At 41.8% G+C, this 18,643-nt stretch overlaps 1 protein-coding gene and 1 long non-coding RNA gene across 2 annotated transcripts; one reads left to right on the forward strand and one right to left on the reverse strand.

Annotated features, from left to right (window-relative positions):
* Positions 1-1,308: 1,308 nt before the first annotated feature.
* On the forward strand, positions 1,309-4,816 carry MRPL44 (mitochondrial ribosomal protein L44). The gene is made up of 4 exons (XM_057366896.1): positions 1,309-1,523; positions 1,826-2,294; positions 3,166-3,344; positions 4,483-4,816. The coding sequence occupies exons 1-4, from the start codon at positions 1,336-1,338 to the stop codon at positions 4,652-4,654; spliced, it is 1,008 nt and encodes a 335-aa protein (XP_057222879.1). The 5' UTR covers positions 1,309-1,335; the 3' UTR covers positions 4,655-4,816.
* Positions 4,817-6,028: 1,212 nt separating this feature from the next.
* Positions 6,029-16,278, reverse strand: LOC130573993 (uncharacterized). Its single transcript, XR_008965376.1, has 3 exons — positions 15,911-16,278; positions 14,498-14,538; positions 6,029-6,100 (listed from the first exon to the last, which is right to left on the reverse strand). It is a non-coding gene; the product is annotated as an uncharacterized LOC130573993 (long non-coding RNA).
* Positions 16,279-18,643: the final 2,365 nt, after the last annotated feature.

Below are 18,643 nucleotides of genomic sequence, written 5' to 3' on the forward strand. Positions count from 1 at the left end.
GGGTGTTGTGCTGTGTTCAGGGTGTGTGGTGGGCATGGGGAACCATCCTGGTGTCCCCCGATACCRGGGTCAGTTTAAACATCTCCTGCTCACCCTCGTGATACACCTTTTTTGGTAGATGTTGTCACAGCTCCTGAKGGAGCTCCCTGCAGGCGGGTGGCTTCCTGCCCTTCCATGGTTGCAGCAGCCGCAGCCCTTTCCCCGCGGAGCGGGCAACAACTCATCGTTCCAGTGTGCGAGAGCACGGGCAGTGACACCACAGCACTGCTTCAAAAGAGCSCTTCCTTAGCACAGCTGGACCCAGCCCCCTGTGCAGGACCCTTTTTGGGCTGTGAGGGGCACAGCGGCATGAAGAGACAATGATGCACAGCGGTGCAGAAGAGGAGCCGGGGTGTGTTTCGGCGCTGTTGTCGCTGAGCGCACAGCACAGAGCGCACAGCGCAGTGCCCGGGCGGTGCTGGGGCTGCACGCAGGGCTCGGGCCGGTGCAGCAGTGCCCTGGCAAGGACTGGGATTCCGGGAGCAGCGGCATGACAAGGCCTGAGGATTCTGATACAGGTGCTGCAAGTGCTGCGGGAAGGCTGCTCTCATACATTTCCTGTGCTGTGGAGTTGGGTGGGTTCAATGTGTGGCTGTTGCGCTGCTGCACAGGTTGCTGTTCCTGCTTCCTTGGCTTGTCCCATAGGGCTGTGGCACATGTTTTTTCTCAACTTTGTTTATCGTGTTCTGTGACTTCATTGAGGCGTTTGCTGTGCATGTTTTCTTACAGTGAATGTTGAAGCGTGTGCCTTTGTCTTTTCGTAAAGACAATACAAAGGGCCAGGCCTGCTTTGCACATTTTCTGCATTTTCATGAGTTTTATACCATGACCTTTGTGCTAAAGGTGTACTGTATGAACTCTGATGGTGCAAGTGAGGGCTGAAATATTGTACAAAGAACTGTAAAGGCAATAGTCAAAAATAAAGCTTTTAAGTACAAAAAACCGGACTTTTGTCTTGCACGTGGGAATGGAACTCGATTTCAGAACGCCGCCACCGGAGGGGCCGCCCGTGGGGCACGTTCGGCGGGAGCCGCTGCCCCGGGAGCCGCTGCGAGCTCCCCGCTCACACCGCGGGGMTGTCCTGAGGGCTGGCGGGCACCCCGCCTGAAGGTCCCAGCCGAAACACCCTGGCGGCCCAAGCCGGGAGCCCCGGCGCCGCAGCTGCCCCGCTCCCGTCCTCAGTGGGGCACTCAGCGGTGCCCGCGATACCCGGGCCCGGTTCCGCCGTCCCGGAGCTCTTCGGGAGCTCTTCCGCCCGGAAGCCGCGGGGCGGAGSCGTCGCTGCCCGCACCCGCCATGGCCGCGCGGCTGCTCCTGCGGGCGGCACGGCCGCTCCTGGCCGGGGCCGGGCGGGGCACTGGGCTCTCCTCTGCACCCTCCACCGTGCCCGGTGCCGCGYTCAGCAGCGGGCCGCCCCCCGAAAAGAAGCGGTGGCTCCGGGCGTACCAGGAGCTGCAGCGGCTGCAGGCACCGCCGCAGCGGCGGTGAGCGGCGGGCAGGGTCGGGCGGGGCTCTGGTGGGGGAGGAACAGGCCCAGAAAGGAGGGAAATCAAAACGTTTAGGCTCCGTCTGATCACGCTTTGGAGTAGGATGGGTCGAGCTCCGCAGGTTGACGTTACCCAGGGCTGAACGGGGCAGGCAGACGGTGATGCGGAACCGACGGTGTTTGACCCCAGGGGTTTAAATACTGAGTATTCAAACACAATTTGATTTCTCGTTGCTTTTCGAAAGAGGCGCTGCAGGTAACGCGTTCTGTTCCTGAGCTGTTCCCTTTCCGTGCCCGCAGGTCCGAGCAGCCCAACTGGGATTACCACGCGGAGATCCAGGCCTTCAGCCACCGGCTGCAGGAAAACTTCGCTCTGGACCTTCTCAAGACTGCGTTCGTCAATCCCTGTTACATCGAAAGCGAAGAGGCGAGGCGCCGCCAGCTGGGGCTGGACAAGGACGCGGTGGCTCTTCAGCTCCAGGACAACACCGGACTTGCGGAGCAAGGGCAGCGCTTCGCCCGCGCTTACCTGGCGCAGTGCTTTGAAGGCGCCTACCCTGAGTTGCCTGCGAAAGGCGTAGAAGCGCTTGTTGATTTTCTTACCGGTCAGGAACTTGTCTCTTATGTGGCTCAAAACCTGTCCATCCAGGACCTGGCGCTTTGCAGGGATTTTCCTGCCCCACCGGGCGTGCTGCAGAGGACGTTCTTTGCTGTGATAGGAGCCTTGCTGGAAAGCAGCGGGCCCGAGACAACCGGGATCTTTGTCAGGGTAGGTCCATTTAATGCTGGTTTATACCTGGATGGCCAGAAATCCAGGGAGGTTGGCAGAAGTTTGACTGTACCTGTAACGACAATTTAACAATGAAATCTGTTGGGTGGTGGTGAGCTGAGGTTTGGGGGTTGTAGGATTTGGGGATTTTTTTTTTTTCTTTAAAAAGGCTGATCAAGTGCATAAAATCTTATAACTTATGGTTTATGATGGTGATACTAGTATTTGCTGAAAGTTGCTAAGGGAAAGTGTTGTATTCCATGCACTATACTATTGGATACTGAAATAATTCCATGTGTGATTTCATATATCTTCAATTTTAAAAAGCCCATTCTGTATAAGTGGGGATGAGTTCATAGGTTTTGCGTGTAGGAGTGCAAGCCCCTGAAGCTATTTCATACAAAAATGTTTGATTAAAATTCAGTGTGACAGAGTAGTTTTAGCAGCTAYCATTGTTTGAGTCATCCTTTTCACTTATTTTTCGTTTTGCAATGGAGAAGTGTTTGTTAAAATGTTCTTTCTGATGGAGGACCATTGTCTGTAAGAGCAAGGAGCATTTTACAGACGAGAGTGATCTAAACAGGAGAAACACGCGTGGGTTTGCACGTTCCCTGGAGCTCCTCTGCTGTCACAGCTCCTCTCTCAGGCTGGATTGTCCCTTCTCTGGGTCTGAGGCTGACTTTGCCCTGGGCAGGTCTGTGAGTGGCTAAACCACAACCAGAGACTCCAAGCACTGGCATGGGGCACTGAGGCAGCTTTATCAGGCATTTCAGCAATTCATTTTCAGTTACTGTCTCTTCATACTGTATTTTCATTAGCAGACACCAGAAGCTCAAGCCATTAATTGTAACTTCTAATTATTCTTGTTTAGGACTTTTTTATTCCCCAGCTGATTGGAAAAGACCTGTTTGAGATCTGGGAAGTTGTAAACCCTATGGGCTTACTGCTGGAAGAACTGACCAAGAGGAATATCTCTGCTCCAGAACCAAGAATTACCCGGCAATTGGGAGTCAGCACRGTTTTACCAGTCTACTTTGTTGGGTTGTACTGGTTAGTGCAATATTGATTTAGTTAAATGGATTTAATTGGAGGAGAGGGGAGGAGGGAAGATGGTCTTTTATTTTTCTTTTGGTGCTTTTTGGGCAAGTTGTTACAGAAAAGAAACCTGATAGCAACTTCCATATAAAATGAGCCATTGAAGCACTGGCTGTAACTCGCTGTGGTGATACATAAACAGTCTCTGATTAAAGGGCTCCAAAGGCTAAAGGGGGTGCACTAGAGAGCCTGGGYGTGTTCTGGGTGAGCTGGTACAGGAACTTTGGGAACAGCATAACGTCATGGCTTTGGAGGGACCACAGCTGTATCCAGGGCTTAGGTAAGGATGAACAGACATGAAGGGAGGTGGGATTTAAGTTCCAGAGAAGCTTTTTAGTTTTCAAACCACCATCACTGTAAACTGGGCCACAGGAGTGTCTGTGTCCAGGCAAGACTTAGGAAGTTCCAGTTGTCCCTGGTGCACTTGTGTCAGGTGTAGTCAGTGCTTGTCTGGGAGTGACATCGCTCCTGAGGGGCAGGACAGACCCCATGTCACTGCTGCTTTCCTAAAGGAGCTGCAGACAAACACGTGGGAAGGCTGCCTTAACTTGTTGTGTTTTATCCTGTTTGGTTTCTATGCCTTCATTATTTCTCTTCTGGAACCTGCGGTGTCCCTTCATGGACTGCTCGTATTTAGTGCCCATAGGTGTTTGATAAACAGAGCTGAGCATGGAATTCATAATAGAGAGAGCTTCTCTGTCAGTCTTTTTGAAGCAGTTCACAATGCTTCCTTACTGGGAGAGGAGAAAAGACAAAAGCATTTCAGTTCCTGTTTAAGCTAACCAGAGTAATGAATTTGCATATTCYTATCAGGGCTAACAAATTAAATGCTCTGAAGAATCAGTGCTATGTTAGGAATCTAAATGAACAGAGTGGTGCTCTGGGAAATGGACATGTTTCTGATCTGAGTTTCCCTTATTGTATATACAATCACCTTTGCAGGAAAGACCAACAGGAATGTTTCCATTGTGTTTATATAGAAATCAGTATTCACAGACACTGAAGGAAAACCCATCTGTTTTATTCATGGTACACAGCAGTGCTCAGAGTTTCATAATGAACATGGTTGTAACTTTGTTTTATTTTCCCCAAGTGATAAGAAGATTATAGCTGAAGGCCCTGGTGAAACACTGCTGGCTGCAGAGGAGGAGGCTGCACGCGTGGCACTGAGGAAACTCTATGGATACACAGAGAACAGGAGACCTTGGGATTACTCCAAACCYAAACAAGGATTAACAGCTGAAAAGGCAATCAGCAGTAATTAGATGCTAAAAGACATTTCTGGTTTATTTTTAAAATGAATGGTTCCCATGCTGAATAATAGTGTATTTGGAAAAGCAAAATACAGTTTGTTTTTCTGGTCTTCAGTGCTTGAAACTTCCAAATCAAATATGGTATTAAATAAAGTCTTTTCCTTTTGCACAATGTTTAATGTTTGCTCATTCTCCTAAATATATAACAGACGCGCCCTTAATCTGAATTTTTGCCTTTTGTGTGAGAAGTTTTTCTGTACATCACAGGAGACTGTTTTTAGTTATGTGTAATAATGTGTGACAAAGTCTTGCTGTACACCAACAAGTTTTATTTATGCTTTCTTGGAGGTTTGTTTGGAGAGGATTGTTAACAAGCCRAGTTGAATTAACATGTGCAGCATCAGTCTTTGGATTGCATCTGGGTTTGTTTGTCCTTAACCTTGTGAAAACATCAAGTGTGATGATGATCCTGACACTGTTGGAGATCCAAACTTCTGAGATCTTGTGTTTTCATACAAATTTTATTTGCCATGCACATTGCTTTTTATTGTTGGAATATGCTTTGAAAGATTTTTAAAATTTGTAAAAATGCCTCTATTGCAAAATGAGAAAGTAAGAAGAAGGATCATGAAGGCCTGAACCTAAAGAAATTGGAGAACATGATTTAATGATAGCCTGTAAAATAAGCTTTTTCTTTTTTTCTCCTTTTTTCTCTTTTTGTAGTTTTCCTGTTTAGTCCATATACCTTTATTTAAGCAGTCACATGACTGAAGTATTGGACTTAATGAAATCAATGTTTGTTTTGTTTGCAGCATCTGTAGCTGTTTTAATGTCATTCCAAATGAATGGAAAGACACTTGGGAATAACTAATTAACCTGAATGATATTCCTGTTAAATGTCATAGAAATTCAGCATGTCTACCAGAGGACAACAGATGTTTGAGGGATGTGGCTCTTTTGGAATAATTTTCTTAAAAAATAAGTGAGAGTCTATTACAAACTGGAACTGAGCCCTGCAAGGAAGAWGCTGGATGTAGAGCACTTGTTCAGGAAGTGTTTCCTGCTTTATCCCATTGTTAGCATTGATTGTAAAAGAAGACATCAAGTAAATGTGCCTGCATTAGTAGGAGGAGGAAAAATTAAGCAGGTGGCCATTCATCCAAGTCTGGCACTGCTGTTCATTGCAACACATCCTTTGCCTTTGACCCACGGGATGGATTTAGGGGAGTTCACTTGGCAGCCAGAGGTCCTGGTAAGTTCTGTGCTGTGGAGTGATTGCTGGCTCTGTCAGCCCAGTGGAAACAGATTTATTGGTGTCCTAAAAGCAAAAGGAGTCTGTGACACTTGAGTGTCTCCAGCACTGAGTGCCCTGCATCTTACCTGGTGTAAACCACCTCTCTGGCTGGAGAGCAGTGACTTTCYTGCTGCCTCTGGCACGGAAGGTCACATGAGGGAGAGCTGGAATAGAAAAAAAGGAGGGCAGAAAGATCAGCCCAACATAAAAAAATGCATAAAATCGCTTGTGTTAAGTGAAAAATTCCAACTATGTAATCTATTACCACTTACATAAGCAAAGCCAAGGTCATTATATTCCAGGGGAATAATAGTAAAATGTGAAAAGATGRTAAAATTACTCATGCTATTTTTAGTTTCCAGATGAGGTTATTGCTCTTTACCTATTTTAAAAGGACAATAGCGAAGGTGGGTTTTTTTACAGCCAAAGTTACCTACTGTTTTTATATATATTTATRTATTTTGAGATAGAGAAAAAAGCAAATTTCAGTCAGTTTTCCTTTAAAAATRTTTAAGATTTGCTTACTATGGCTTTATAGTTTAGAATGTGGCTGTAAGTCCTAGGAGAAGTGATGCAACATAAATCAATTTACTCTGTGGCACATGTATGGAATGTATTGAGATCAAATGAAAAGACAGTTTGGGGACATGGAAAGGAAGGACTGGGTTTTTATAGAGGTGTGACTGGAAAAGGAGTTTTTATAAGAAAATGTGTCCTATTTTCAAGTTTCTAAAGGTMARAAAAGCATTTTATATGGTATCTGTRCTTTAATTTCTGACAGTCAACATATATACCAGGATTTACAGCTGTTTATTGGGATCATTTACATACCTCAGATTACTAACCTTTTTCCTTGTTTTTTAAATCAGTAACCATAAACCATATCTAAGTGGTATTAAAAGACTTGTTAGACCTGCAGAAGTCAGTATCTACAAAGTGGCAGCTCAGAAACATTGTTCATGAAATTCCATGGCAGTTTTGTCTGAAAAGTGCTTTGTGAGCTGCTTGCATTGGTGCTGAGAAAAAGTGCATTTRTGTCTCTCAGTGGTTGTTCCTTTCACTGTCACATTTTTTTTTATCTTTCAGAGACACAATAGATTAAGCAAAGTGTCAGTAATGGCTGAGAGTAAGGAATCAGGACACTTTACTCTTGCAACCCTTTGAAGAACTCATTGATTATTGTTACAAAAACTACATTTTTAAACTCAGTAAACAGGAAAGGCTAGTAGCCTAGACTTTCTTTTTCTCCGAATGTTAGATAAATCTCCAATGTGTGAATGGTCTTGGATTACTCTGTTTCTGTCACCTACATCCTTTGCCTTATTTTTTTTCAAGYGTTGTAAATTTATTTTGAGAAAGAGAAGTTCTATGCCATTGATCCCAGCTAAGTACTTGGAAAAAAAAGTCTTAATATGCGTTTATGCACTGTTGTTAAGTTCTGTTCTCAGTTTGTGCCTTTGCTCATGTGTATCAGCAGTTCAGGGATGTGACTGAGCACTCAGTTCCATCTCCTTGCTTTCAGCTGCAGCTTCTGGTTACAATAACCAGATATTTTGCTGCAATTTTCTCTTAACAAAAAAAAAGTCCAGGAATAATTCTTGTGTTAATTATTGCTGTGGCTTAAAGGCAGGAGATTAAAACACAATAATTTCGCAGTTATCTTTTTGTTGATTCAGACTTTGAAACTGTTGGTGAAAAGTCAAAGCTTTTACTGGTATAAGACTTTTAAAAAATGTTTTATAACAATCTCTTGGGTTTTATGACAAATCAAAAATTTAAATGAGGTGCTCTGGTGTCATGCTGCTATACAAAGCCATGAAGAATTCAAAACATCAAAAGATGTGTTGTCATTGTATTTTGCAGGGCAGAGGGAGGGGATGGTGCAGTACAGAAACATTAGAAGAGCCCTACTTTTCCTTGTCCTTAACTTTACTGAGCACTGTGGTAACTTTAAAGAAGCTCTGAACTATTTGGGTTCTCTTACATCAGAGCTTTGAAGTTTAATATTGAGAGATGCACTTAGTGCAGAGAAGCAAACACTTCTCAGCAAGGACAGGTTGTTTTTGTCTTTCCAAAACGATTCCCCAGATGTAATGGCACTAGTTTTGCATGTTTCCCATTTCAGCTTGCCTAAGAAACTGAAGATAGAGTGCTCACCAGTCGGTCAGTAAATAGCCCCTGTCAGTGAGAGGCTGCAGAGTGGGAACAGCTGCTCTGTATGACAGAATCAGAGCACTATTGAAGGCTCTTGGTGATTCCTAAATCACAGGCACACTGCAATGCAGCTCTTCGTGGTGCACATAAAAACTGGGCTGCTCTTCTTTGGGGAAAGAGTAGCCCTAGGGAGAAGGTAAACATCATCACTTTCTATTTTTGTGTAAAAAACATAGTGTTTCTGCCGGTCTGTGGCAGCTGTGCTGGGAACTGTGCTCTTGAACTTACATGTTTATCTTCAAACGTGTTACTTTTGGACACATTAAATCTTTTGCTCCTGTTGCTCCAGCAGGGCACAATAAYAGAAACTTACTTTTCTGATGTGGAAATTAAAATTTTTGCCTCACCTCTGGAACTATTCATTGGCAGCTGTGCTCACTTGTTCTTATATGAATGTTCTTCATCAGAAGAAATCCTAATTTTATTGAYGTTAGGGGAACTTTGCATTTAATTCCAATAAGATTAAAATTTCATCAAATTTTGAACCTGTTTGAGAGCTCCCCTGTAAGCAGCATTGCAATAGCTCTACAGTCCTGAGTTTTCCCTTAATTGTTGTGGGATGCTTTTATAAATAAGAGCAACATTTGTTTTTCTAACTTGAGTAATATTTTTAGATTAATTGTTACCTGACCTTTTTAGTATCTTTGTCCTGAAGGCACAATTTTGGTTTAAAGCCCTTAATTTTGTTACTTTTTGTAGGAAACCAATATGAATTGCATCAGGAGGTAGGTGTGTCTGTTAAAAATGGTATTTTCAATAGTCATTTGAATGACTTGGCCAATGTTTATGTAGCATTTCTAAATATTAAAAATATGTAACTTGCAAAAAAAAAGTTCTGAAAAAATGTTTTGATATCCACCTTCAAAGAAATTTAACACTGTTTAAAGCAAGTTGTTTCAGTAGCTAATGGTGAGCTGTAGTCCTTGGTTTCTGGCAAGAGATTCMATAGTTTCATGATTCCCACATATTTAGTCAAGTTTTGAATCAAATCTTCAGTTTATTTGTGGCTTTCTGGGGGAGTGGGTAGGGTGGAATTCTGCTGGCAATTTTTTTTGCAGTGCTATTGCCAGATCAAACAATTAGGCCAAGTGGAATGAAAAATCGGTGTGTGTGCCTCCAGGCTGAAGGAAACACACTGGTGGAGCACCACTGCCCTRCATTAGATCTAAACCTAGGAGAGAAAATTCAGAGTAATTTGAGTTCAAAGACAGCATTCTGAAATCTGTTCTTGTGGMGTATTGCCTTCAAAGACACAGTCCTGCAAAATTAGGAAAATACCATTGAAACTAAGGAAGTGTCACAGAATCATGTAAGAGAATTAATCTGGGGAAGCGTTCCCACCACCAGGGGGCAAGGGTTTGTCTAAAAGTTCTGGCTTGGTTAAATGAAGAAATCCAGTTACTTTAGTGGTTATTTTAGTAGCACTAGGAGTCACAGCTTTGTTCTCTAAGTTACTGGCAAAAAATAGTGTTTAGGATGACAACAGAACAAAACAATTTGTGAAAATAATTCCACCATAAGAGAATGTTTAATGAGGAAAAGAGACCAGAAAGAAAATGGCTTCATTAGTTGAGCTAGTTGAATGTTAATGGAAATTGTTCTCTTTAATTTCAAGTGATGGGGACTGGAATGTTTATAATTTTTTTTAATAGTCCATCAGRAAAAATACAGTTGCCTAATCTAAAAGTGTATGTCTGAGGGTTTCCTATCCCATTACACAGACCTTCTGATCGAGTAGACTGTGGCAATGAACTTGGGAGAGCTACTTTTATAATTTGATTAGACTTTCATTACTAGGGAGCTGATGGGTTCAGATTTGAATGATTTCCCTGTCATTTTCTGTTTATAATACCAGAGTACAGTTCAGTTTTGCTTTTATGTTTCTTTTGCAGTAGAAATATATGTTAAATATTTAATTTCTATCTCAAATATTATGTGTTGCTATTTCAGCATGTTTTCAGTCAGGCAGTTTTCAACAACCTGTGGCCAACAGGCAATGAGACAACACTTGGAGGAGAAAAGAAAAGATTACATTCATATTGACACTTATCAGATTCCCCCATGGCAATTCATTATTGCTGCTTCTGCTGCTCTGATTACTTTAGAATGAACTTAGATGCCCACAGCCACAGTTTCACTTCAAGACCCACAGCATTGCACATTTTTTTCTCAGCTGCTGGGAATCTGCCCTGACAGTGTCCTGTGACTGCAGGCATGATGTCCAAGTGAGGTTTGTGAGGATTTCCTTGGTTCAGGCTGTGTGCTTCATGAACAGGCACACTGCTGAAGTTCATGGAAATCTAGGCCACAGCAAACTGTTGATTATTCCCCAGTTTCAGAATTAGGTCATTTATTTCATTTATTTCTTTGAAAGATTCTTGTTGAATTTATTAGTTTTTAATTGGTTGTTTCAACTGCCCACTGGAAGGATTGGCGATAGGATCAAGTGTTCAGGAGATCATCATGGATCAGGTTGTATTTAGTTGATCTCATATATTAAAACAGTCTGTTTAAAAATACGTTTTAAGTTTTTTTTTTTTTTTTTTCTTGATTGGAGTACTATACTCACGATTTCCCAGGAATCAAAAACATCAGGGATTAGATGATAACAACAAAAACAATAAAGTTTGATAAGATTTGGAATAAGCTTCAGAATTTTGCTTTAGAGAAAAGGTCCCCTGTGTTGCAGAAGGGAGTTGTTGCTAGTRACAGTACACACCACTGAGTTATCCAACTTGTACTAGATAATTTTTGAAACCTGCAAGGAACAATTTCCTGCTTCAAGATAATTTCCTTTTTTGAAGCATAACAAAACATCATTTAACATGAAGATGTCATTGCAAAGAGCTGTGACAAATAGTTGGATTTCATTCTACAAGAGGATGACAATGGCTGTCAAGAGGACCGAGGGCAATTGCAGGCATTGCCTGGCAATGCTGACAGGCTGTAGCAAAGAAACAAAACACATGGTGCTTCAGAGCAAAGCTGAACCTGCAGAGTATGCTGAACTTCACTGACTGCTTATAATGAGAAAATACAGAAAGAACTAAACCTTTTCTCAGGTGGGTTTGAACAGTGATCTCTGTCCATGGTGGGAAGAGTAGGAGTGTAAAGGAATTTACCCTGGCAAATGCCTAGGTCAGTATCAATGGTAACTTTTCAATAATTACTAAGAAACATTTCTCTTAAATGAGAGAAAGGTTCCTTTGCTTAAATTGGTTTAGTTTTGAATGATTACACTACTAATCAGCAAAGCTGCAGTGTGCAGCAATGCACAAGGCTCCTCCAGCTCCTCTATCTCCTGCMTGCACGTGGCCCCAGGGCAGCTGGGAGGATATCTGTGGACACAGAGGGACATGCAGGGAGGGGACAAGATCCTGAAGGGTACTTCTGGCATCACAGCAGTCTCTCTAAACCGGCTATCAATACATCAAAACAGAACAACTGGAAAGCTGAAGCTTAAGTAGTAAAACACTGGKGTCTGAAACAACYTCATACAAAGAGGAGCAGGATRTAAAAGYTCTGTGTATTCATAAAATGGAWCTTGATAATTTAGGGAAGTTGGGGYAAWGTGAGAAGAGAGATCTAAAGAAGTTTTACTAGCAGGGTTGCAAACTCTAAGAATTACAAGAGACTTGATTAGAAGTCCCAAYTTGTAAAAAATACTATGCTTCCCTAACAGATTCTGTAATACCTTTGTTTCCATATTTGTGATGATTTATAAACTGTCAGGTTCCTTCTCCCTACCAATTTTCTCATCCATGGTACCCTTGAGGGCCTTGTTGGTGGGATTTGTTTCCATTTGTATAAAATCTCTTGCACATCAGGGGTGTATTTCTCAAATTCCTGTGTTTATGTCAGTAAGACACTGCTATTTCCTCAGATTTTTCTTTCACTGTGCTGTTTCACAGTATTTATGAATTCTCTTCCTTGTCTGCAAACCAAAATGAGGTTTTATTCTATTCAGGCTGCAAAAATGTTCTGAACACTTACTCTTTTCCCATTTCCAAAACCCAGTACATGGAMTACTACTACGCACAGTATGGCCTTAATTATTCATTTATTTCTGATGGTTGTTTTGTTCTTAGGGTTTTGTTGTGTTGTTTTTTGTTTCTTTTTTTTTAATTTATTTAAACATGTAACTAGTAAAACTAGTAAATATTAAATATTCCTGTCACGTAATGAAAAACACTTCTTTTTCATGTCAWGTCATTTTGATTAAGTCACATGAATATAAGCATTTCTCTTTTTTATCTCTTGGTTAAAAAAGAGTTTTTCTATTTGACAAATGCTTTCAAAATCAGTCTTCTCAGCTGAAATTCCCACACATTGTTTCCAAGAGACATGTCTRTCATTGCCACTTCACTAGAGAATGCATTCTGGAAAGAAATCTTAATTTTTTAAGCTATTTATAACTACAAATATGGCTTGCAGTGTTCAAGGCAAGGCACTGCAGGTTCTCCTGCTGTACAGCAGAAGGTTGTGGCCTGAACATCAGGGGATTAATTTTTCTTGTTTAACCAGTTATTCTAAACAACAATTYGAAGGTTTGTTTTTGTACTTCTGAAGAAAATAACATGGAGAGAAAATGCTAAACCATTACTAGCCTTAGCATTATTTTTCCTATGTATGGATTGAGATTAGGCTTCTACTGCAGAAAACCTCCCCTAAGAGGGTATTTGCAGCTACCAGGGATTATCCATATCCACTCACTGCAACTGCAGGAGCCTGTGCTACATTCCCTGGGGGATCTTTTTCTCTGTTGTGCATCTTGCTACTGCTTTTATTTTATCTGTTAATGCTACTGATCATAAAGCCCTTCTCTCTGCAGTTTGAACAAAACAGATTCCCAAGGATTAATGGAAGAAATCTTGGTGACAACATCTCAGACTTTAAAATTGCAGTAGTGAGAAACATTACACTAAAGTTCATAGAACTGGGTTTCTTTTTGTAGTTGTCCTCTAAAATATTTTTTTTCAGAAATGGAGTGACTGAGAAACTTAATTTTCCCATATTCACATGACATAGATTATCTTCTGTATTCTTCTATTTCAATGTCTGACATCTAAAAGCTCTATTCCCTCTTTTTTAAAGTCCATCTCCATTGCTTTAAGATACTGTTCTTTTTCATCTCCTTTAGAGTCCAAATGGATGTTTTCATGATGTTTAGCTATTCTGACACTTGTTATATTCATCGATTTGTGCAGTGCAGTGTACAAAACTTTGTTTATCAGGTAAGATTCAAACATTACTACATTGGAGGCAGAGATTTACAATCTCAGTGTTTCAGATCATGCAGTGCATGACAGGTATTTCGTGACTTGTCTTGGCAACTGTGACTCAGTGCACTTGTTTCTTTCTTTTTGTCCTTTTTCATTCTTTATATAATCAGGTTGCTTTAGAGAATTAGAAAGTTATGGAGCTGTTTTCTAGATTCCAGTTGTTGACACTGCTTCAGGAAYACCAGAAGCACTGAAAGATGTCTGCTCAGAACAGCTAATTCTACTCTAGTATTCCCCAAATCAGCCCTCAAGTGATGTTTGTTAAAATAAATACAATCCTAGAGAAGTATGAAGGAAAATATGTGAGTTTTCTAAAGTGTGTGCAAATAAAAGAACATTGACTGGATATGCTGTTTCTCCTATTTTAATATTGTTTCCCTTACTGATATTTGTGAAATTACCAGTAATTCTTTTTGCCCAATGTAAGGCTCTTCTAAGACAGCACTAACCAATARCAGTTTCCACAAATTAGACTGACTAATCAATAATTTAGATTCATTAGTGGAAAGGAACAAAGGCCTCTCTTTATTCCCATGGGAGTTTTACAGAAAACAGGCAGGAAATACTCATCATCAAGTGGAAAAGKTATTGAAGAATTGAACTTCAAAATACACCGGGCTTTAAATACAAATCTCATTTGTAGGTCAAGAAATAACTTAGGTTCTAAAACYTTAATGTGAAAATTAAGTTGTTCCTGCTTGGAGAGCTGGGGGAGCATTTCCTGGTTCAGTACTTTATGTAGCCAAATACTACAGAAGCTGTTGAGGTTTAGATGTCTGTTTAGATTCTGTCTCTCTCTCTTCTAACTTAGAAACAAAAATTAAGAATTGAACTATCTTTTCACCATTGAGATCTGTCTTTCACTTCTTTATCTCCTAAAGCTGGGAGGTTTTGAATCCTCATTTTGTTCATATCAGTTCCACAACTTCTCCCTTCTACCCAYAGACTCTGTGTTGCTTTGTGTATTGCTAACATCCCGTGGGATGTTCCAGCAAATGTACAATACTATATGACTTACCATTATATTTCTATTGCTATTATAGGATCAAATATGAATATACTCACTCTGTGGTTTAAAGGGTTCCACTCTCCTCTGGCATATTCCTCTGAAAGGATGCACAAAACATTCATTTTAGCAAAACTTCCATGACAGTTTATAAAGCTTAATTCAACTACAGGGTCTTATATATTAATAACAAACGAATACAAAACAAAATCTGTAATAGAAACATTGGCACATACTCTAAAAATAAATGTAAAGACTAACTTGAAAATTAAATGCATTCACCTTCCATATAAGATATTCCTATGACAGATATTTTGCCTTCACTGCAACTGTATATAGGCATGTTCTTTCCACTACCTAGTCTGTGATTACAAACTGGAATATGATCTTGTGCACTTAAGGCACGAGGGAAATTCAAGAACTGTGTCACATAAAGGGGCAAGGTTGAAATATTGATAACCTTTTGACATCACTGAGCAATCAAGAAAGCAGGAAGAGAATCACATGGTGAAAATCATTCCCTAACCCATATTACTCCAAATTAATTAGGTGTATGTCACACAAATAAAACATGACATTAAAAAAACACAGACCACTAACTTGCTCATTACAAAAATACTTACAAAAATACAAGCTTGTATGACTGCCTTTCTCTTGTGAGGCCAGTTTCTTATTCACAGCTGTTACAGGTAAAGGCAGGGTTTTCCTTTAACATTTTTACTATGTTAATGTCATAGCAGYGGGTGACAAATGTCCAAGGGAAATGGCATTGCAAGTAGAGACAGTGCTGTAATTCAATCATATTTTTCTTGCATTAAATTTTCCAGATTTAAATAACTGTCAACAGAGAGTATGATTCATATAACCACCATTATCYCTTGTTCTGGTCTCTAACCAAAATGTATCTATTCATTAATAAAGAGCTACTGCTTGAATAAGGCACAGACACACTAATTTATGCTCAGTGGTCTGAACCTTGCATAGAGCATACCAGTGAACATTCTGGTTGTGCTCTTTCCTAACATTTTCAGAAAATCCTTCATATACAAATATTGAGGTAGCAGTTTACCACCGATCCGATATACCTAATCCCAGGATTAATTTTGTATRCCCATCAGTGGTGAAGCAAGATGGATTTAATAGCCCATTAGCCTTTCAGCATGATAATTTTCACGTCACTTATCCTGCTGGGTTAATTGCTTTAAAGTGGATATTATTGACCTCAATCCTAGTGACAAACAGAGAACGTCTTATTCATCTCCCAAATGTACATTCTTAGACTCTTGTTGCTTTTGTCCTGACAATAAATCCCCTAGATTACGTATTTGTATATTATAATTTATACTCTATTGGCCCATATTTAAGAGCTTACCGAAGCAACATCTTTCAAATATTATTACCCATGACTGGAATATTAAATTCTGTTTCTTATGTAAAGAAAAATGTTGCAAGCATAAAAAAAATTGTTTTACCTCTTGTTAAGAAATTAATTTTAATGCTAAAAGCTGTAGCAGGTGCATCAGGGATTAAGCATTTTTGGAATAAACAGCTGGCCAGTATATTTCCAACTGCAGAAGTCTGGTCATTAGAAGGGGAGAATGAAGAACAAATTTGGACAGAGAAGCTGCAGGAAAGGAAATTCGGGTTCTAGGAGAGAGAAACAGAAAAATACATAATGAAAAAGAAAATCAAGGAGTAAAGCTAAGAGTAGAGCTTTTATTCATGTCTATTATTTGTGGATTTTCTCCTGTAGTGATTTAGAGAAAACACAGGCCAGCTGCTTTGAGGGAATTAATGCTAGCTGTGAGCAGCAAAAAATAGAAAACGAGGGAGTGGAAGAGGAACATAAGTTATGTTATTGCTTGCGGGGAGGTGAAACAGGGCTGGAAGTTAACACAGCCAGTTTTTAGATCACTATGTGTCAACAGTGTTACACATACAGTTATACATAGGTCCTTGTATTGCAATGGGAAACAGGAGGGTAAGACTTAGATACTTGATTGTAAGAGCCCAAGGTTTGGAGCAGGTTTGCCCACCTAGAAGAACCCAGATCCCACAGATGTCATTTGTAACACATGTATCATTTGTATCCTCACATGTCCTGAAGTCTCATTCTGTAGCTTCCTAGAGCAAATTTGCTTTATAAGATGCAGAATGGAGAGGCTTGGTATTTACAAAAAGTGATTTCTAAACCACATAAATGTTAACATAGGTAATTAATCAAAGATGTAAGCCTACCTTGGTTCAATAGGCTTATCAAACACCAGAATAATGGCAGAACTGTTTCTTCATAAAACAAATTGGAGCCACAAGACTCCTACTGAGCTTTCTGATTGACTTAAACAGTGCAGGATTTTGCCTGGGAGCTCAGTTCCCCATTTTACTGACAATGACAATGTCAATGACAGTGATGTCGATTTTATTAGCAACTGTTCCTGTGTGACACTCACGTGAGTACAGTCGTGACACGAGCAGTTGAAGCTGCGTGTTCTCGCTTCAGTTACAAACCACCTTTGACTCTGGTTGAAACAAAACCTGACTGCATGCAGCAACTCTGCTGCAGCAGGTGTGTGGCCAATCACTGCTCTACAAAGGATTTTCCAGGAAAAAAAAAAAAACCAAACCACCCTTGTTTTTTAACCTTCATTTTTTTCCCCTCCTAAATTCAGGTCATCTACTTTAGGTCATTCAGGTCATTGGCAAAGGTACAATGTTAGCATGTTTCATAAAAGGCAAAATAAATGAAACCTTCTGAATAACAAGAATATCAGCATTTCATAGAGAAATGAAAAATTGGAGAAAACAGTGAGAATTTCAGTCTTGTAAGACTGAAAATATTTCCTGTTTATTTTTCAGAATGTTTTTTAASCATTGTCACTATGAACAGCTCCTGCCATCCATACTAGGAAAAAAAAAAGAGAGCATTTCCTTCTGTTTAAAACTTAAAACTGGTTGATCAGCTCATGTATATCAAAACATCCAGAGGAATCAGAAGAGGAATGATAGATTACTGATGCTGAACACCTAGTCCTAGATTTTTAAGTTAAAACTATGAGGAAAATACAGTGGATCAGATCTTGCTCCTGTGTGTACTGACGTCAGGGGCACAAAATTTGACCCTAAATACATTGCGTTGGGAATCATTAAACTTTAAAAGATTTTAATCATGCAYAGTTGATGGGGTATTTTGTAAATGTAAATGAAATCACTGATGAAGTGCATTGACTTTTTTTTTAAATATTGATTTTGCACACTGTTGGAAAGTATTCCTTTAGGCACCTTTGTGAGGAACAAACAGGTATTTTGTGGATCAGGGGCTGACTGGCGTTCCAGCCAGAGTCAAGGGCTCCTCTGAGTACCAGMTGGACGTGACTGCTGCCTCTGCTCTCTCCCCTGGTGGGGGACCGGCCAGCCGGGCACCAAATTTCCAAAGGGAACCTGTGCACCTCTCCCCTCCGTCCCAAGAAAGCCAGAGCRCCGTGCGGGTGCTCTCCTCACAAATCCCGCTGCCTGCTGCACTGACGAGCCTCAGGGAACCCGGGCCACCCGCTGCCACCAGCCCGTCCCCTGGGTCACCCCCGCCGCCACGACCCCGGCACCGTCTCTGGGAGCGGCAGCACAGCCCCCGACGGGACCGGGACCCCGACGCTCCGTGACTGAATTTGCAGACTTTTGGGAMACGGAGGGACACCCGGGAGCCGTGGGGCGGGGGCGAAGTGGGTGGTCGCTGTTTCACGGAGCACSTCCCGCTCTCCCCAGCCGGCCTGAGCCCACTGCCCGCGTGGGGCTGAGGRACAGCAGGGACCGCCTGGCGCTCACCTCGCTGAATGAGAACAGCCCGCCCCGAGCACCCTGCTGAGCGGGGGGGCGATCTCCTCCTCCCGAGAAAAGGCTAACTGTACTTTTTATTGGTATTTTTCCATCGGGGTTCTCCACAGGACAGACCTCTCCCCTCGCCCCGCCGGGTCACGCCGGGTAACTCTGTCCCGCCGGAGGCACCGCCCCGGGCCGGGGTCGCGGCGTGAGGGGATGTAGCGCGTCCTCCCACTCGGCAGGGGGCGCTGCAGCCGGAGGGCGCGCAGGGCTCCGCCGTCGCCGCCATCTCCTCGCTGAGCTCATAAAGGTGTCGCGCAGGTTCCGCCCGGGCTCGTCATTCCGCCGCCCCGGGCCCGGTGCCGCCGCCGTCGCCGCCTCCCCCGCACCGC

The sequence above is a fragment of the Malurus melanocephalus genome, unplaced genomic scaffold (genome assembly GCF_030028575.1).
Source record: "Malurus melanocephalus ecotype Western Australia unplaced genomic scaffold, MMel_1.1 scaffold_73, whole genome shotgun sequence".
Taxonomy (NCBI): Eukaryota; Metazoa; Chordata; class Aves; order Passeriformes; family Maluridae; genus Malurus; species Malurus melanocephalus.